Source organism: Cupressus sempervirens, chromosome 2 (genome assembly GCF_028749045.1).
Source record: "Cupressus sempervirens isolate cs-2001-9-10 chromosome 2, ASM2874904v1, whole genome shotgun sequence".
Classification (NCBI taxonomy): Eukaryota; Viridiplantae; Streptophyta; class Pinopsida; order Cupressales; family Cupressaceae; genus Cupressus; species Cupressus sempervirens.
Window position 1 is genome coordinate 572,487,600 of NC_143119.1, and position 22,567 is coordinate 572,510,166.

A 22,567-nucleotide genomic window follows, 5' to 3' on the forward strand; every position below is an offset into this window, starting at 1 on the left:
AGAAGATAAATGCAAGGTTGTCATCAAATACAAAAACAAAGCAGTTCACGTTGAGTACAAAAAAAGCTAGCAATTATAGCAGGGGTAGTCGGAATGTAAAAAGGACATAATACATTGCAAGGAGAATCTGCCAATAACATGAAAGACGCCATTGTTCAAAGGAGTTCCACTGCATTTGAAGGCAGGGGATCGCAGTTGTAATGGAATCCATGCATTTAAAAGGGAAAGAGCCCACAACAACTGCTAAAGTAATGCATCATTGGATGCCAATATCACCGTAGGAGCCAGTAATGACACAGCCCACGGCATGGAAGCTAGGCGTCATACAAATAAGTAAACAGCCAAGCCATTCAACCTCACACCAGTCAATGCCAAGTTTAAAGGAATCCCCACACCATGACAAAAAGGATTGCATAAAAGAGGAAGCCGCCAATGTTAAAAGGGGAGCCAATGGCTAGACAAAAGACAGAAGCCGCAAGTTTAAAAGGAGTTTACACAATTTTTTTTTAAAAGAAAACCGCAGTCATTGCAAAGAGGGAAAACATTTTAAGGCAAAGATCCACAAAATTATAAAAAGAATTCAACGCCATGGAAGTTTGCACATTTAAAAAGCCATCCCACACGAGCAACTCAAAGGAGCACGTAGCATTAAAAGGAAAAGCCCATGCCAAGGAGAATTTGTAGAGGCAAAGAAAATCACGCCATACGAAAAAAGAGTAAAAAGGAGAAAACCATGAGTGGTTTTAGTCCCACATTGGGTGGGTTAAGGATTTTAATGCCTTTAAATACTAAAACAAGCAGAATTAGTTAAGCCTTAAGGGACATGCCTTTTCAAAAGGGAAAATGCACGCTGGTGGGCCCGTGGTCGGCCAGATGGATGTAGTCAGGGCACAAATTTTGAACGGGCATGCATATCAAAGTATGATGACGTCAATAACTCATTGGGAAGCTAGAAAATTTTGGCAACTTGCTACTTCGCTAGCCGAAAAATCCAAGGATTTTTAGCTACCGACATAGCGAGTTGCTGAAAAAACTCAAAATCTGACCAAGGTGAAATAGACAACGTGGGTCCCACTAGGATACGGAGCAATCAATTAGGTAATGCCAAGTGGTAGCCAGTAGGATGATGATGTGGCAAGATAACAAACAGAGGAAGGAGATCGCACCATGTGGCAAATCGTGTGGCCATCGCTATCTTGCCAAGGAGAAGTTGCTCATGTGATAACATGGCAACATAGCGAGCATTAAGGTGGCGACGACACGTGGTGCTTTTGTGGATGGCCAGTCAGAATGTGATACATGACGCTTGCCCAGGAAGCCAATACAGGTGTGACAAGTGGCATTATCCGATTGGGTGAGGGGATATGAAGAGATTTTGAAAAGATAAAATAATATATCCCTACACGTTCAGCCATAAAATGAAAATTTTGATTTCAAATGTTAACTTTTCTATATAGTTCAAACTATAGATTATTTTTCATTTTTCATTTTTTATTCTTTCCATGAAAGCTATGAACAAAGACTCAAAACTTCAGAGGGCCATAATTGGAGCATTTTTTATCAAAAATGGGCGCTCCAATATACCACCAGAACCAGAATGAGCTATATTTTCCATTTCTAAGGTCAGTTTATGCACAAATATTCACCAGTTTGTGCTATAGGTCAATTTGTAAAACCTGGGGCCTCCTCAGCGGAATGAGTAGATTTCAACATTGATCATCAGAATTGGTTAAAGGACAAATGTAAAGGCTTGTTGCAGTCTAAAAGTGAAGAAAATTGACTTCAAGTTGTTTTCTTATCTTTTGAAGGTCATTTTCAACTAATTTTTACTTTTACTAGGAGTTCGCTTTAGCATCAAAAATCAGTTATGATGTTGAATAAAAATATCTAAGATTCGTTGTGCCTTGTAGAGGCCAAATGATGGTTTTTGATGTGCAGTTACAGAGAGAGGGTAGAAAGAGGTTTTTCATCTTCTTGGGAAGGAATTATGAGTGGACACATGTCATCTTTAGAGCAGATCCGAGAATTCCTTCTTGTTATATCATTCCTTTTCTTTATCTTTGTAAAGGTTCCAGTTTTTCAAGTATGAGACCATTGGTTCCAGTCTTTGGAGAAAAAACAACTCAGTGTTGTGATACCAAGTTTTGGTTCCAGTTTTGATGTGTTCCCATTACTGTGACACCATTCTTTCAGCATAATTCTCTGATGTGAACAGCAATAGGGAGGATAATACAGCAAGTTATGATATGTTAGGTGTTTTCACATTTTGATTTCATGCATTTGGTTGTATTGTTTCAAGGAAATGAATACAAATGAACAAGAATTTCATTAGTTTCATCCTGATTCTTATCTCCTGTCTCAGTGAATTTCCAATGTTTTATGGCCTTTGAACAAAGAGCCTAGGTCACAGTTGTAATCCTTTAAGGTTGTATGTTGTTTCATTGTTGCTTGTAATTCAAGGAATTATGTAAATGCTTCAGAGAATCAACGGAATTGTCAGTTTATTGAGAAGGATATCATGTAAGAATGAGGTTTAGATACAACACAGATGTCTATTCACAAGGTGAATAGATAGATCTTATATTTGAATATATAAATAAATATCAGATATCCATATGTGTGTGATTGATTCATGGGTTTGCCCAATAGACAAGGCACTGATCAGCTATAGGATCATTATTCCTTACTTTTGCATATTTGAGGTTTTGTTGAATCAACATCATTAATCAAATGTTTTTTTCTCTTTCATGTTGAAGAACCTAAATGTGATGCCCTCACTCAGCTTGTGAATATCATAGGATTTGCAATTTGCTAATGTAGATATGTGTTATTACATGAGTCATTAGGAGATATAAGGGTTTTTAATCTACTTTGTTGGATCCAAGGATATGTTTTGCACTGGTACCATATTAATTGGATCTAAGGTTCACCCACCTAGGTTTTGCAGAGCCTGAAGTAGAAGGGTCATGCCTTATAGTTGGCCCGGTGTCTGAAAAGAAATGTTGAAAATGGGAGTTAGCTGCCCCTAGATATGTTTTGTTCTCATCAAGGTAATTGGAAACCTACAATGTTTTCAAACACCAACATCACGAATCTATTAAGCTTCCCCAGAACCTTTCCTGACATGAAAGATACCTAGCCTGAGAATGAGATAGTCTAAACAAGTAAAACTCAGATGAGTAATGGAATTGTGCTACACAAATAATGTCAAGAACATTAATCGATCAACAAGATAACAAAACGTCATTTTCTTAGTTATCACTTCAATGTCATAGACCCTCCGCCATCATTTATAATAAGTAGAAGCATGACAAGGTTTATCCAACATTGAGTTCCATATACCCATCAACATACAAGGATAAAACCATAAGGTCCATTAATCATGGTTCAATATATGACATCATTTTAGCTCATCTCTAGCAAGAAATTTAGTCCAACTTTCAAAAGGGCATACAAGTACTACCATCAATTCTCTATTGACACATGTTATAAATATGCATATATTAAGCCAATCACATAGCTAACAATGAAACTCTTTCTCCATCCATTAATATTTGTAGCATGTTATCCTATCTTGAATTCCTCTCATAAAACATAAATACACTAGATGTATATTAAGTAACAAGAATGACACCATTACTTTCCATTCATCATGAGACCATATTCTCTTCCACAACTTATATATATATATATATATATATATATATATATATATATATATATAGGAAGCAATGGAACATGCAATAATGCCTTTTCTAAAAATGTCACTTATGCATCATGAAATGACCGCATCTATGTAACATCCTTCCATGAGATACCAGTTCCTAAACATAGTTTATAAAGTCATGGTAAAATAAATATTGGATAAAACTAACCCTCAGATCATAAATGAAAGGATGGCCAAGAAATTATTATTTTCCAAGGGGACTCCTAAGTGCCCAAACTATATTTAGCAGCCAATTCAAGCAAACAAAAAGCTTACATACTTAGCCAAAATCACCAAAGAGTACGATCAAAATTCAATAAGGTTATAGGAGGTGTTGATAAAACATTAATTTCCAATTTAAGTAGGCTTCAATAATTCATAATGTTGAGCAAGCAAACAGTTATTGCATAGCTCAACGCATACATTCAATTCAACGCCTTTGAATCTGGTACCAATTTTAACATCTTGAAGATAATTTAATGTTAACCAAGCTTAAGCATCTAATTAAAGGAGTTAAGCAACATCTTAACTAGTGATATGGTAGACAAGACCTATTTGGCATGGCCATTCAACTTCACAAAAAGAATGACTCAATATGAAGGCTAAAACAATGAGCATTTTCTCTTATTTTTAAACAACTATCATTTAAAAAGAATCATCTATTGTTGTTCAACAATAAAATATTGAGGTTTCCATTTGTCTCATTCTAGTAGAATTTATTTTATTAAAAGAATAATCTCATACAAGAACACTTTTTGTACAAGAAAGATTATTACTCAATGCATAAGTCAGTATGATCCATAATTGCATTCTACGCATGTTCAAAATCGAACAAGATTCTTTATCCTTTAGGATATGAAGTAAGGGATGTTGGTTTAATTCTCTGCCCATTCAGTATGATCTCTGATGCACCACCAACTTTAACTATTATTCATTTATTCTCAAAAACTCAAGATTACATTTTGTAAAAACTGGCGACAACAACAAGCATCAGAAAATGGGATTCTCGTCTTTGTTCATCACATTCACAACAACATTCTCAAGACTCCACTAGACTACAATCAGAACTATACAAAAATACAATAGGCATCTCTTAAAGCATACAGTTAGACAGATTATTGGAACTATCCATGGCACAACATTCATTCCCTGAAGGTAGTATTCATAGGATCAATTAGATTTAAGATCTTTCAATCACCGAGCAAGTTTATAAATGAAATTAACCCATTTTAGAATGCATCAAGCTATTACTTCAAAATGTATCTATAAGGATTCAATAATATAGTAAGACCCACATCATAGTTTCCCAATAATTAAAGGCATTCACACAACCTTTTCTTTTCACAACAGAATGGGTTTCCAACACAAGATATATACAACCATGTTTTGGCAAAGCAACACACAAAAGAACAATGTTGACAACCATTAGATACAAGCCTGGTCTTCATTCCTTTTGGGGTTCTTATTAATTTTGATGTTATTGAGCCCCAAGCAGACTTTATGACAAATAAATTAGCATTCCCCATTCTTTAGATAGGCAAGGCTTGTATAACGTTCACTACAACTGTAGACCATAATCAAAAGGAATCACTCAGATTTGGCTCTAGGCCTGAATCTTTTTGAGGGTGAAGTAGAACATTAGGTGACATAAAAATGAAATACACACCAAGCAAAGAAAACCTGCATACATGCAACGATTTTAGAGGGATAAGCCACTAGCTTATTCAGGCCAACTTAAACACGATTTTGGTGTCATTATTGTTAATTATAATCACATAACTACAGACCAACAAGGAAGCATAAACAACATAAATTTTCTAATGTATGGAACAAACTCTAGACCATATTAAATTCTAGTGAAAGAGCTATAAATTCATAATATACTTTTCTTCACACATTCTAGAATTTTAATGAACTTTTGAAAACAAAAGAGGAACCTGGTGTATTCACTTGTTATCTTAATACCCTTCCTGAGCTTTCGTTCCAATCTCTACCCTGTTCAGTCATCCAAGTCTACTTCCCCCCTCCATGGTGCCACCTACTTCTTGCATTCAAAAACAGAACTGCCCACCCATGTTTTTCAAAAGTTTTGTGAAGATTATTAAGGAATGTGAAAGTGGTAATAAGCCAAAAGAAAACAACTACATTACCAGAACTGTGCAACATCTTCATGACAGTTATAATTTATGGTCTTCATAATTGACCCAATCCATTTGTCCCACGAGGCAAAACAAAATAACCATCTTCTCTCTTTTTTAAAATCTTAAAATAAGTTTAATAATATCCATGTGACAAGAAAAATGATTAAAATATTTGGTGAAATAGAAAATGGGTTGTGACAATATCCATCACATTAAAAAATAAAAGATAAAATAATTTAATAAATGACTTAAAATAAATACCATGCTATGTCCAACCATAATTACATTCTAACAACCAACTTCCTCTTTAAACCTCACCTTAAGATGAACAACAATTCCAAATACCCTAAATCACAAATGAAGCACTAATTTCCATCTCCTAAACCCAAGTTGCATAACTAGAAACACAAGCTTGCCTTACCTTTTTTATAATTAAATCACAAACCTTGTGCAAAGAATCTTGGAATGAAACTTTTAACCTTCCTTAAAAATTTTTTTTTTAAATGTCACAAGATACATTGGCATCACCTCGATTCATCAAAGGTAGTTATTATAGCTTAAATATGTAGCTTGTGTCCCTGCCTTTTGTCAAAAACAAAAGAGTAGATCTATGTGGTGGTTAAATTATAGTTATTAAATAGTTAGAAGCATAGTAACACAACACATTCCACTATAGATTATTAAATTTTATAAGATTATATGATTATTGGTATGAATAAATTATGTTGACTTATATCATGAAACTATATTGAAAAATATGAAATTATAAAAATAAAAATTATAAATATAATGAAAAAAAAGTATAAATATTAAAAATAATGTTTAAGAAATAAAAGTTTTCAAAAATTATACCATAAATATTTTACAAAGTAACTAAAATGACATTATAAATAAATTCTATTTTTTTACATATTAATTTCTTTATTTTGATTGGCTGGCTCCCATTTTCCTAGAGGTAAAATTGATTTTTTGATGACAAAATTTGCAGAAATTAAATTACAGAGAACTTTCTTCCAAATTTCTAGATGCTTCGACACTCTAATAAAAATCATGGCAGGTGGTGGTTTTTGTGTGCCATAGGTAGGGAACATAGATTGAATCTCCTCTTCCGCTGATCTCCTCAAACATGCTAATCCCCACAATCTCTGTCTTCTCCTGTGCGCCACTGTTAACTGCCTCATTTAAAAGGTATATGTGAATGCACATCATGGTTTCCTGGAGTTGATATATAGTGCGGGGGCAGTGGGGAGCCCTGAGTTGTTGATGTTGAGCAGCATAGGACCAGTGAATCATCTGGAGAAGATGGGCATGCCTCTGGTGCCGCACTTGCCCAGGGTACGTGGGGAAGGGGATGGTCGACAACCCCAGCAGCAACATCTCTCTCCTCTCCATTTCTCAATGTTGCAAATGGTGGAATGATGGGGGACACTATGAAATTACAGATTTACAAATAAAGCAGCTACGTTACTCCATCTCCCTTCACCATTTGCTAAGGTAAAAGGCATCCCCCAAAAAAAACTTTTCCAGCACTAGCTGAATCAGAGATTTCCAGCGCTAACTGAACCAGAGATTCCTCCATCTGACACGAATTATAGAGAAATCTGTGAGTGGTGGGTGTGGAGCCTTGCTCAGCTCCAACCCTTGGACATGGCCTTCTGCTCACGCTTGTCTCCAAAGTCCCCATTGACTATGCATCGAACCATTGGATAGAGACGCCCGAGCATTTGCCTTCTTCACACTTCTAGTAGTTTCGCAGAGCTATGTCAATGGAAGCTGAAATGAAAAGGAACTTTCATTGTTTTAGGGGCAAACTGTTGGAGGTTATTCAGACAAACGAGCTAAAGAGCCACACTGGAGAATTCGAAGGCACAAAAAAATTCACCAGAACTAAAGTCATCTCAATATTCGCAAAACATAGCTAGGGAAAATTTAGCCAAACTTAACATCTGAATATCTAGGGCATGATGGAAATATCTCTGACTTGCAATGTGTAAACTCATGGTGGCCAAATCATATCTTGACCATGATTTTCCATGCCTCGGGAAACCTCCACCATCCGAACACTCAACTGCACATTCTGCCCTTAACAGATACCCAAGCAGCCGATTTGACTGACCTGGATGCCTTCCTCCCTCCATGCCATGGTCCGCATACCCCCCATACATAACCCACTACGTCCTATCAGTCATTTCATAAATGTCACTTTCACAGTTACGAAGGTTGGTTCTTAATGCTGTAAGATATGCTGTAACTTTTTTTTTGAGATTGTCCACCTGTGAATATAATTTTATAAGTTTTTCAAAGAAAAATTAGTATTGAGAGATAAATTTCAATTATATTACCTGATTAATTTATTTTAAAATGTTTAAAATCATTTTGTTGAATTTAAAAATATATTGATAAAATATAGTTCAAAATCAATTGACTTAATCTTATGTTCTTATTAAATATTTTTAAAAAATTCTTCAAATTTTATTATTTTTCTCCTTATCTAAAATCAATAATATTTATTTACTTACGCACACTAAAAATTTAAAATTTACAACAATACAAAATATAATTTTAAAAACTATTTGATTACAAATTTTTTTACAAAATAGTTAATATTTATTTTATTTTTACATATTAAAAATTAATATTTATCACAATATAAACATAATAATAATGAAAAATTAAAGATACAAATTAAAGATAATAAAAACAAGAGCTTTGTTGAGCATGAATGTCGTGGCTTTGTCTAAACTTTATGTTTCCATATTTGTCTTGATTTTTAAAAAATACCAATAACACCACCAACACTATAAATTGGCTCTATTTGCTGAAGTTTATAAATAATCTATTACAAAATTATAATAAATTTTATAAATAAAAACTTTATAAATGATCTATTAAGAAAATTCTAATACAATTTGTAAGTATAAAAATATCTATTATTAAAATTATAATTTATATTTTCATTACTCAAATTTTTTACCTCAATAATAAAATTAGAACATAATTTTGTTTAGTAATTTTTAATTCAATTTAGTAGACTATAAATTTAAGATATTTAAAATAGTTAAATGTATTTTTTTAAATCGAAATGAACATGAGAAAATAATATTAATAGATATATTCTATTAATTTTTGAAAATTCAAAAGTAGGGTATGTTGTAATATTATATTTTTGTTGTTATATTGTAAATTCGTTGTAATATAGCCTACTAGGGAAAATGATAACTATAACCTAACAAGAAATCAAGTTTTAGCAAGTGTGTCTCAACTTTGAAAAAATATTGTTGTTTAATATCCATTAAATTTATATTTAAAAAAATAATATTTTCAATTCAAATCGTAACATTAAATATCTTCCATTCAAAAGTTTTGCTTGTTATTTGTTCACTGACATCCATAAAACTTTGAAGAATAGATTAACGACCATAAGGCTATAGTTTTTTTTTTGCACAACTTAAAGTGAGAATTGAACACCTCTCATCAAATTGCAACAAGATGAAAATCCTTCTAGTTTCAAACCCCTAGTGATAATTGGCTAGTTAATCTATTTCAATTGGTATTTCCCTGGTTCCCTTTATTCTTCTTGTTGTCATTAGTATATATTCTATGGTTTGGTTTGTAGCTTATTGGTTGTCTTATAAGTGTGAGACTCCACTTCATTGACTCAACAACTATTTTATAAATGAGTTCAAGTTCTATATTGCTTTATATAATCAAAACTAGGCTTTTTTAATATCTAATTATCTGTATATATAATAAAATTTAGTAAATGACATTTAATAGATTGTAGTACATCAAATAATTGATTTTAATAAAGAGTAGAAAGGTTTTAACATTTTGTAGTCAATGAAATGGTATGTCTTGATGACTATTTGAAATTACTTAGAGAAACATATTATTACAATAATATATCTTTTATCATCACATTTTCTTACACAAATATATTGTCATAAAATGTAGTGCCTACCCCTAGTTTACATTTTAATGTTATATTGCTGAATTTTTTTAGGCCATGACCTCCCCTACCCCCCGCTACCTTACTTTTCAAAAGATAGCCAAAGCTTCTACAACAACTAAGATTGCCGCGATGACTACTAAACGATCACATGCAAGCAACCAAGTCCTTAGGGAATATCATTTTTAAATAAAATAATATTTAATATTTAATATTATTTAATTAAAAAAATATTATATAGTTTAATTTTATTATATTTGAAATTCATATTTGTATTTTAAATTAATTAAGTTTAATTTAATAAAAATTTAATTACTATTTAATAGTATTAAATTTTGTTTTTTTAGATGGACTTTATTATGTATTAAAGGTAATTATTATTTGATCATTTAAAACATTAGTAAATGGTTTTAATTGGCAGAGTTTAGATGCAAGGATTTTGCCATGTAGATCATGATGAGACTAATATAAACACATTTTTATTTGTAAACATAGATGATTAAGATATAAACATGAAGCTTTTATGTTGATCAATCCAACCTGGAAACTTTTATCAACTGGAATAGTTTCAAAAGTGAAAACTTGAAACCTTGTTTCAAATTGATTATCTTATGAAATTATATCCAAAATTTAAATGATTGATTAATTACACTTGTTTTATATGCCCCTTGAGGTTTTGTATTTTTATCTTGTAATGGTTTTGGGAAACCTAGTATTTTGACTAGTTAGGTATGTTTACTAAAGGCTTGACAAGAGATTGATTTATAAATATTGTTATGAAATGTTGTTTAGTGACAATTGTTTCATTCCCAATTCTTGTGATGCATTCACATGGTTCTATGGTGAAAACTAGTTCTGTCATGTAAGCTCATGTTGTGATTTTTGTGTTGTACCCTTTGAGAATTCATAGGTTGTCTATTGTATTTCTAGATTATTGTATAGGACTGATGTGGTCATTGTAATTTGATGAGATATTATATTATGAGTTTAGGGTAGGAACTATCTTTGTGTATGCTAGGAAGTGGCTTGCAATGGAGGTTAGAGTCCTAAAGAGGCTACCTGGGTAACCCATTGTAAGTTGTAATAATAAGTGATAATATTTCATGAATGGGGTTAAAAAATACTAACAAATTGTATTAGAATTTTCTTAATAGATCATTTATAAAGTTTTTATTTATAAAATTTATTATAATTTTGTAATAGATTATTTATAAACTTCAGCAAATAGAGTCAATTTATAGTGTTGGTGGTGTTATTGGTATTTTTTTTTAAATCAAGACAAATATGGAAACATAAAGTTTAGACAAAGCCACGACACTCATGCTCAACGAAGCTCTTGCTTTTATTATCTTTAAATTGTATCTTATATTTTTCATTATTATTATGTTTATATTGTGATAAATATTAATTTTTAATATGTAAAAATAAAATAAATGTTAACTATTTTGTAAAAAAATTTAAAAGTAATCAAATAGTTTTTAAGATTATATTTTGTATTGTTGTAAATTTTAAATTTTTAGTGTGTAAGTAAATAAATATTATTGATTTTAGATAAGGGGAAAAATAATAAAATTTGAAGAATTTTTTAAAAATATTTAATAAGAACATAAGATTAAGTCAATTGATTTTGAACTATATTTTATCAATATATTTTTAAATTCAACAAAATGATTTTAAACATTTTTAAATAAATTAATCAGGCAATATAATTGAAATTTATCTCTCAAAATATTAATTTTTCTTTAAAAAACTTATAAAATTATGTTCAGAGGTGGACAATCTCAAAAAAAATTTACTTGCAACACATCTTACAGCATTAAAAACCAACCTTCATAACTGTGAAAGTGACATTTATGAAATGACTGATGGGACATAGTGGGTTATGTATGGAGGTATGCGGACCATGGCATGGAGGGAGGGAGGCATCCAGGCCAGTCGAATCGGCTGCCTGGGTAGCCGTTGCCGACTTATTCTAACGTTGTCGTATGAGTTCACTCTGTTGGTGAGCATTAATTTTAACATTGACCATGTTCAACAAACACATTCATATCTTCACAACCATGTTGATTACATTGTACTTGAGAAAGCTAAATTGTTCTATCACTTAAGAAAGAAGAACAACAGAAATTATTAAATATATTTTACTTATAAACTATAGTTGTTGAACTATGTTTTAGTTCAAAAAAAATATCGCTTAAAAAAGTTTTTAATATTTCAAATTATAGTTGCTATACTATATTTTAAATTAAATAGTTTTTGAATTCATGATTAAAGATCATTTTAAAATAATTTTTATTCAATTTTAATTTTTAGTGCTTATGTATGAAGTGTGAAATTTATTTATTAGATAATTAGTTTTTATGTATCATAGGCATGAATTGTAATGATTTAAATTTAAACAACAGTTTTGATATTATTGTCTTAAAAAAAATCTTTTTATGAGTTTTTCATAAGTTTTATATATTAATAACAATTTAACATGTTATTAAAAATATCAAAATATAATTTATTTTAATTTTATATATTTTTTTAACATTATTCTCTACTTTGCAACTATGATACTTGTCAAGCATATAGTTCTAAATTAGGCACGAATGAGATGAAGCCTAAAATTTTGCTATTTCATACTAAATGTCAATATCAAGTTCTCAAGAAACATATACTAACATAAGAGTTCCCAATCTCGTAAAAATGATAAAAGTGTGTTTTATTTATTTTTAAATGTGATAAGCTCGTGTATTTTAAACTTTTTATAAAAAATGATATTAAAGAACATAAAATAAAATTAGCAAAAAAAAATCATTTAATTTAACTCTACGTATCACATTACTTGAATAAATGTGTCTCTACCTTTATTTTTATTTAATCGTAATATGGAATTAGAGACAACATTCTATAATTGTAGAAGAAAGAAATTCCAATTTAATATAATAATAAAAGTCCAGTTTTTGCAAATTCAATTAGGCCATTGCAGAATCAATAGACAAACAATTAGTCACACTATAGTTGTTATTCTCAAAGAACATTATAGATGGATAAGAATGTGTTTTATATACAAGATTTTTCTATTATCACTCATTTATTTTTCCTCTATACGCTTACTAACTTACGACCAATCATCACATAGATTGTGATAATGCATCTACTTTGTGATATATCTTTGAAGGATAAGCATGGAATCTATTATTTAACCTCCATCTTATAACATTTCTTCTTACCAAAATGATCTTTCTTCCAAAGCTATGTTACCAGTGCAAGATCATCACAAAACTTATAGATTCATTCTTTTAGATCATCTTTGATTTAACATGTCATGTTGTATATTTTGATACGCATCTCTTACATTAATGACTTCATCCATTTATTACTCATAAAAGACACTTTTCTATTTCTCAAAGTGATTTTATTTTATAAAATCAAAGTTAGTTTTTTGCACAGTGCTCCTTTTAGTAACCATGGCAATTGCAAGATATTAGGGTTTAATGGTTGAAATAAAAAATTGAAATTATTAATTCATATTTTTTTATAAATTATAAAAGTTAATATTTATTATCAACTTTATAAAATTCTAAAAATAAAATAAAAATCTAATGAAAAATTTTATAATTACAATTTTATTTAAAAAATAATTTTTAATATCTATTTAACTAAAGACATCACTTTAATATAGATATCATATCTTTAAATAAGCAATCCAAGTTGCAAGCAAGGACCTTCAGAATCATGTTAAAACCTTAGAATTTCTGTTATACACTTAAAACTCTAAAGGTCATTCGGTTTGAATCAAGCTATACATAAACTATATGTGTCATCCTTTTAAAAATCTATGGGCAAGAAGACCTTGGAGTTGCATGATGTATATCTTATAAAAGTAAATTCGATGCATTGGTCTTCACTCTTGACAAAACCCACAAAATTAAAAGCATTAACTTTGACGCTTGCACCACTTGTTTATGAGAGGGAAAAGTAGTTTTTATCAAGAATACTAAATACACAACTTATATATAGTGTTAACTATAGTTACTTCTTTTTTTAAAATTAAATGTAATTTTTTCATACATTTTTTGACAACAAAATTTAAGATTAAATTAATTTTAATATTAAAAAAACCTAAAATCAATCTTATTATTTATATTATTATTAAGAATATACTTAATACAACAAAATAGAAAATTATTAGCCAATAGGCTAGTTACGAGGGAATATAAAAGCATGATGTCTCAGTTGGCTTTAAAAAAATCCGAGGGCAAAAAACAAGTTAAAACACGGGCTATCTGAGAATCCCAGCTAAGATAACTTTTCTGAGAGACGGTAGGTTGGCATCAGCTGACTACAACTTAAGGGAGGTTCATATTGAGGAAAGTGATTTTGCTAATGTAATTAACAGGAGAATTGAAATATATTAGCCATTAGAAAGGGATAAATATAGGATTCTGGTGGCTCCTGTGGAGTTTAGAAGGCTATCCAGCAGAAGTAAGAAGAGAAATCCACATGGCAATTTAGAAACCAGGGGGTTTTGTACATAGAAGATATTTTATTGGGAATACTGGTTTGTACAGAAGGAAAGTGATATAAATGTTATTTTTGTACAGAGGACAAGTACCGATGTTGTAAAGAAAGATGGCATGGAGGATGGTGCTAATTATGTACAGAAAAACGGTTTTAATGGAAGTATTGATGTTCCGAAGAGGAGAGCTGTGGGTGGGTATGCTGGAATTGTGCAGACTAGTAATGGTGAATTGCAGAAGCCTCGTGATGAAAGAAGAAAGAGGTGGCAGAAGGATTTTGAACAGGTCGAGAATATGGGAGTTGGTAATTTGATGGAGCCTTATGATGGTGCGAGAGTTAGAACCGGTTTAAGCAATAAGAGGCAAGGCAAAGGCAAGGTTGAGTGTTATGATCCTACAAATAAGTTGCAGCTTCTTGAATAATGAGGAGACGACGAAAGACGGATGGGGAGGTAGAGTGTGTGCCATTAGAGAGCGACAATAATGTGGTTTCAAGAGAAATTTTGGGGGCACTCAGCAGGGGTACCAAACGCAGCTTACTTGAAAGTACAGATTTTAGAGGCAGCGGGCAGATTGAACATGCTGATTTTGAGATTTTAAAGAATGCTGAAGACAGGGGACACCGCGCAAAAAGCTAGGGTCACATTTGCTCTTGGTGAATCTGCATTTTCAAAGGCATCCAAAAATTGAGAGAAAGGGCTCGCAATTAATATCCAAATTAATTTGCACACATAAATCATCAAATCTGGCTGCGGACAGATAGCTACAACTTGGTGTAACCACATAAACAAAAATGGACAACAATAAATGATGGATGGAATCAAAACTACCCATCTGCCAACCTAGCAACATTGGTCACCGACAATCCTCGGCGAAATGGATATTTACATGGGCAAAATAACAGAAATTTGATTCTTCGGCAGGACCGATATTCTCAAAGCCACCATTTTTCAAATTCTACTGACAGTAATGCTAATGACATACCTTCAAATATAAATACGAAGAGTATTAAAAAAAAAATTTGATCCTACTCAAACACAGAAGCATTATATTTCTTCCAAAGACGCTCACGAATTACAAAAAAGTAACTCTTGGGAAATTATCAATACAAGCGGGGAATGTGTTGATATTTGTAGGCATATGAATATCCAAAAGGAAGATGAAAATGCTTAGGGATTGAGGAAATCCACCAGACAGAGAAGGCTTCTAGCCAAATTCTTTCATTATGAACTCCTTTATTCCGAAGAAGCAGAGCCATAATTATTATTATTAGACCAAGTTGAACTAACAAGTTCCAAAGAAGTGTGCAAAGCATCTAATTCTCACAAATGGGAGGCAGCAATGCAAGAAGAGATAGATTCTCTATTGATTAATAACACTTGGGATTTGGTTCCATTACCATCAAATCAGAAAGCACTCAAAAATTGATGGATGTTTTGATTGAAAGATGAAGGCAAGGTCAGAAGTGATAAAAAGCCAGGCTGATTTTTAAAGGCTTTGATCAACAAAAGGGAATAGATCAGTTGGATGTCAAAATCAGCTGTAAAAGGTAATAGATTTCAATGAAATCTTCTCAGCCGTGCTCAAGATAACTACAATCTGGGCTACCCTTGGTTTAGTTGTTCATAATCTTGAACTTGAACGGTTGGATGTCAAAATGACATTCCTTCATAGTGACTTGAATGAAGAAATATACATGATGCAGCTAGAGGGATTTGCCAAACATGGAAAGGAAAACTTATTATGTAGGTTGAGGAAGCGCTTGTATGGTCTCAAGCAAGCACTGAGGCAGTGGTACCTCAAGTTTGATCGATTCATGACTAAAAATAAATTTATTCGGTGTGAATTTGATCCATGTGTCTACTATAAGAAGTTACTTGATGGCTCCTTTATTCTTTTGTTGCTCTATGTTGATGACATGCTGATAACTAGTTTCTCCATGAAGTTGATTCCTAAATTCAAAGAAAAGTTGTCATAAAGATTTGCAATGAAAGATTTAGAGGCAGAGAGACAGATACTTGGCATGAACATTATTCATGATAGACACAAGAGAGAGAGATCAAACTTTCTCAAGAACACTATGTTCTCAAAGTGTTAGAAAGATTTGGCATGGCAGATGCGGAACCACTCAGCATTACTCTTGTTCATCATTTTCATTTATCTTCACCCATGTGTCCCAAGACACAAGAAGAGAAAAACTACATGAAGAGCATCCCATATTCTTCAACAGTGGGCAGCCTTATGTATGCGATGGTATGTACTCATCCGAATATTGCCCAAGCAGTAGGGGTTGTAAGCAGGTTTCTGAGCAATCCAGGTAAACAACATTAGGATGCGGTTAAATGGATCTTGAGGCATCTTAAGGGTACTTCTGATTTTGTATAATGTTTTGGTGGCAAGGATGCTTCACTAACAAGTTACACTGATTCGGATATGGTTGGAAATTTAGATAATAGAAGATCTACTACTGGTTAAGTTTTTACTTTTGGTGGAGCAGCGATCAATTGGATATCAAAGTTGCAACAAGTGGTCTCACTTTTATCTACCGAAGTTGAATATATTGCTCTCATTGAAAGGGCAAAAGAGTTGATTTGGTTGCAGCGTTTGTTTGGTGATTTTGATTATCCTCAACAAGGTTCAATTTGTTATGTGACAGTAAAAGTGACATTGATTTAGCGAAGAATGCAATGTTTCATAGCAAGACTAGGCATATTGAAGTTTGTTATCATTTCATTCGAATTAAACATGAGGAGGGCAAACTTCAAGTCATGAAGAAATAACAATAGGGAAATTCAGGGGAGTCTCAATTGGACTTCAAGTGGGGGTTTGTTGGGGGTATTTGTGAAGCCCAACGGCCATTTTCTTTATTCTCTATTTTTATTATGTTCTCCCTTCAATTGTAATGACTCTTCATTTCATTTGAGTCTCTATAAATTTGTGTCATTGTAGGCTTATTAGATATGTTGTATTTGAAGAGTTGAAGCTACAGCTATGATGTAAGATTCAAACTTTTGTTAATAAGAGATTTTCCCTTGTAGTGTCGACATAGCAATAAATTGTGGTGAACCACGATAAATACTTGTGTTGCGTATTTAATTTCTATTGTTGTTTTGTTTCTTTTCACTTTGCACTTTCAGGATTCTTCACAGGTACCATATGAAATGTTTGTTGTAATCTGCTTCCCCATTCCTATGCAAGACAGTGAAAGGAACTTTTGGGAAAAGGATAAGTATTTAAAACCAAAATATTCGAAGCATTGATAACAATATGGTGCACATAAAAAGGTTATTATAATGCAGATTTGTTGGACTTTCCTAGTGTATGACATTAGTTATGACCTCTCAAAATGTTGAGAGATAGAGCAACACTTGAGAGTTTTTTAGATTAAGGTAAAAACAAGTTTTAAAGGGACCCTGAAACCCTTTAACAGTAAATAAAAAGATAAACCATGAAGCACTACCAAGTTTTACAAGGACCTGAAACCTCCAGTTTAAACAGTAGCAAAATCAGGTTTTACAGGGACCTGAAACCACAAAAAAAGACCATAAATCGAACCCAAGTTTTACAAGGACCTGGAACCTAGTTTTAACAACAGACAATTACCAGATGAAAAAACCAAAATCAGTGACCAATAACTAGGACCCATAATAATAACCACGACTAGTATTAAAACTGGAGACCAAAAACCAGAGACACTAGAGGCTGCTATTGCAGCTCTTTTATCATTTTGACCACCTCTTTACCGATCTCCGCAGCGCCTTGAATGGAATCAGCAGCCGAACCACCAATAGCCTCCGCTGCCCTTTTCCTAGAGCTCAGCCTAGTTCTCTTACTTGGTCCCCTTGGAGACATAATTTCTTCATTGGTACGCTTCCCTGAACTTGCAGCAGCAACACAAAAACTGGAAGTTACCTGCTCCATCTTATTGCCACTTTCCTTGATTAGCAGACAAAAATTTTGTTCACAGTCCTTTAGTTTGTCCAGTATATTACCCAGCTGCACTTCCATCTGACTGAGCTTAGCACAGTCCATATCCTGGTTCTGTTGCACCTTTTCCATTTTCCTTTTGAGGCTCATTAATTCATTATACATCCATGAGTCAGCTTGCAGCGTGGTATCAGCCTTAAGTTTTGCTGTATGCAAAAAAGAAAGCATAGTTTCCCTTTGAAGAGACTCATTCTTCTCCTTCCCCATTTCTTCTCTGCTAGAAGACTCATCCTTGTCTGTCCTTTCCTCTTCCCTCACATTAACATCAGAAGGGTCCTCCTTTGCCTTCTCCATTTCCTTTTTTCCATCCCTCGCTCCCTTGGAATGCTCACTCTAAAACAACACTTGAGAGTTATAGCTTTAAAGGATGTTAAAATTTTTTGCAATTTTCATCGAAAAATCAACATTACATTTAACAAATGTTGAGGACGATTTCATATGAATTCTGAATCAGATTTACAGAGTTACAACCTACTATATTATTGGTTATATTTTACAAGCAAATTATACAATTCTTTTCTGAAATTGTATAATTCTTTTCTAAAATTAAAGATTACATCACATCAATAGAACTGCATTCACTTTTCACAAACTTTCTCCTCCTCCCTAGTCGTAGGCAGGGACTCCACCTGTCTACAGCTCTTGTTTTATTTCGATTTCAATTGATTATCAGTGAATGAATTTCATTCTTTAAATAGAAGAGGATTTTCTTTAGAGGTGATGAGAATGGATTTCTTTTCAGCATGAAATGAATTAATATCTTATTGTTACCATGTTTTATATATCAAGATACATAATTAGATATCAAATGTCTGAGTATTTAAACTTCTAAAATAAATTCTAATATTTAGAATACAATTGAATATAATTTGAAATCAAACTTAAATTATGTTGGACAATGGAAATAAGATGAAAACTTTGATACCTAAAAATAAAAATCATTATAATTTTTCTTTCTCACAAAATAGAATTGAAACAGTGCCTATACCATGTGGGGCAGAGGAATGACTTTTCCCCCACTCCACATCTCTTCCAATTGTCCCTCTGCCAGATGAATCATCCTCCACTTCCACTTCCACTTTGTCTTTTCCTTTGCTTCTCTCACTTTCTGCAGCATCACCATCACCAACTCTCTCTGCTGCTGCCGAAATTTGCTCTGCAGCATTTTCACTTTCTGGCTGATCTGGGGAAATGCTCACTGTCTTCTCTGATGGCTGGAGCACACAATACGAATATAGGGTTTTTTATATATTCATCAAAAATAACTTTTCTAGTCCTCTGTGATTCCTCAATCCCTTCACATAACTTAATTGCAGTTATCTCCGTGTAGCTTATCATTAGAACTTTACATAAAAGAAGATTTAAATGAACAAATGGATACCATAACCCAAAAACCTGTGAATCGAAGAAAATCTGGGTAAAACAGAATTGCTTAATTGAGTTGAGTTCAAAAGAGCCAGAACCTCATGTATCGTTTAACATTCACAAGTAACACGCAAAAGCTTGTTTAATATGGCTATTAAATGTTAATCTGTAACATGATTTTACTGTTCATTTTTGTTGAGTCTTGTCCAAATCATTAATTGTATTGATAAACATAGCTACTATCGTCTAATGAAACTAAAATCATCTCTAATATCATATAATTTGATTTCTTGCCTTGACCTACAAGCCTTTTAATCCCATATCTTTTCTAGCTGGGATAATTGCCATAAGTGGCTAGTATTGTCCCCACGGTATTGAGAATCAAAACCTATCTGTATTGTAGACCCATAACCAGAATAAGTCATTGGACGAGACATTGTAAAGATTGTTTGATTATGTTACAAGTATTGGCATCACTGCATGTTTATGAAGTGAATTAAAAAGGTTATGGTTTCTTTTGCTATTGGATCTTGATGTCAATTTACTTCCTTGAGCCAGAAGCTTTTATTAGGCTAAAGGGTAAGGACCTACAATTTCAAACAATGAAGCTTAATCCCTGCATCTCTCTTATATCCCAAGGAACTTCACTGGTGACTTTTAAATAGTTCATACAAACATAGAGTCTTGAAGCCCTTAAAAGAGTTTAATTTTTTGCAGCTCAAATCCAATAGAATGGAAGATATTTTCACTGAATTTGAGCTCATCCAAGAGCAGAGGAGTGCCTTCAAAAATAGCCTTTGACCAAAAAGAGAGATCAGACTGACACTTCAAAAGACAATATTAGCACAAATTCATTACTTTGACAAAACGATCCTTTGAAAATCAATTTTACAGTCGGCAAGAAGAGTGTCTCACAGATCAAATCCCTTTCCTCAAGTCAATCAACTTAGCCATCAAGACATCTATGGAACATGTAACATATAAAATATACGTTTAAATATCATGTCATCTTCTTTCAGCAACTTCATCCTTGAATTTTTGCTACCAGTGGGTTTTTTCTGTCCTTCAAATCTGCTTGAATTTCAACATCATTTTTTAACTTTTTTTAATAACCATCACTATTCCTTCTTTGTTAATTTTAATTCAATGATAGTGAATTTACCCTATCTAATGAATTTCTAAACTGCCACTTACTTCATTTACTTATCTCCTTTTTGGCATAATTTAGATTTTCCATCAGCAAGAATCCCCTTCTTTCTGCTTAATAGTCTTATTACCTTGCCTTTCGTTGGTCCAAATCAAGGTTCTCATTTAGGAACCGATATCAACTAAAACTCTTTAAAATCAAAGTTATTATTGAAGGATAAGCTTTGGATCAGTGATAGGAAGTTCACATTTTTCAAGTCCCTTTTTAATTAAATTATAGGTATCTTAAATTAAATTTGGGTTTGTGCCATGGCATGCTTAGTAGTTAGTAATTGCAGGCTTGTCATTAAAAGCCATCACGACTCTTAGTGATGCAATTTTCTAAAAAGCTCCAAACATGGTTATATGAACCCCAAGTTTCCTATTTTCTATGTTTTATGAAATTATGGACATCTTCATACGAATGAAAGCAGGGAAATGTCAAATGGCATTTTGGGGTGACATTACTGAGTTAAGGTTAAAGAAAATATTGCAGGTGAACCACAGTCTGACAAGCTAAGCTGTATGAAGGATTAATGGGAAAGAATTCTTCCAGCTGGAACAGAGTTCCAAACAGATCTTTTTGCTAGGCCATCAAGATCCTTTGAATTCGACTATTAAATTCACCAAGTATTTTGTATGCACTCAGATTCTGCCAGAAACCGGAGCAAAAATTAATTGATTTTGAAAAAGCTAACCTATAAATGACTAATCCGAATTCTGGCCTGAATATTCCACAAATCAAAGGCATAGTTCAACAGTTTTGAATAGGCGCTAAAAAAACATGCCAAACCAGTGGGAACAACAACCTACTCGCTAATAGCTATACACGCCTGAACATGGCAATGACAAGTCCCAATACTCTTTTCAATAAAAATGTATTAGCTAGGATGAAACACATAATGAAATATAGCCATCAACGTCCAATCCAAATCTGAATTCCGTTAAAAGCTGAGAGTCGAAAAAAAGAAGAAGAAAGATTTGGTGTAGATTTACCAGCTGTGAGGGCTGAAGCCAAATACCATCGCCCCAATCCAGATGAAGACGCAGCTGAGATACATGGCACTCCACTTTCTCCCGAGAATGAGTGAAGTGAACAAGGTAGTTATTATCAGGCAGAGCCTTTTCTATGGTTCCTCTCCACCACCCATCTTTATCATGCGCATCAACTATCTCATCCGCTACGAAATGTTGCCTGACCAAAAGAGGGGGTGCAGGCCTTATCTCATCAGCCCCAACCCTACATTTTGATTTCTCCCTCGCTTTTGATTTCAACTCAACCTCGTATTGTGGACTCCTCTTCCTAATTAGGGTTGCAGGGTACCAGGCCCCCTTTAAACCTTCCTCGTCTATGCAAACTTCCACTGCGTCACCCGCTCTGAGAAGCAGAACTCCCATTGCAACTTTCTCGCTCTTCTAAAAACCGCGAAACAGTGTGATACTTGAAGGGGAAAACAATATTAACTAGCAACGAGGAGCCGATAGGATTTTTTTAAAAAAATTAAATAAATTTATGATGAAGATGTTAAGTAACAAATTGAAAAAAATTCAAATAAAAACATAACAATTATTTAAAATTTGTCATATTTTCTTTTATTTGCTTATAAACGTAAATTATCTTAAACACTTTACATTTTGTAGAAATAGGAGAAAATTAGAAGCTTACGAAGAAGAAAGAAAATTTAGAATAAGGTTGATAATGTAATAGGAAACTTAATTTTCTAAA

The 22,567-nt window shown here is 32.7% G+C and overlaps 1 protein-coding gene across 1 annotated transcript; it reads right to left on the bottom strand.

Annotated features, from left to right (window-relative positions):
- Positions 1-17,635: 17,635 nt before the first annotated feature.
- LOC149574728 (uncharacterized) lies at positions 17,636-22,300 on the bottom strand. The gene is made up of 2 exons (XM_089814546.1): positions 21,838-22,300; positions 17,636-18,624 (listed from the first exon to the last, which is right to left on the bottom strand). The coding sequence occupies exons 1-2, from the start codon at positions 22,237-22,239 to the stop codon at positions 18,010-18,012; spliced, it is 1,017 nt and encodes a 338-aa protein (XP_089670672.1). The 5' UTR covers positions 22,240-22,300; the 3' UTR covers positions 17,636-18,009.
- Between the last annotated feature and the right edge of the window lie 267 nt (positions 22,301-22,567).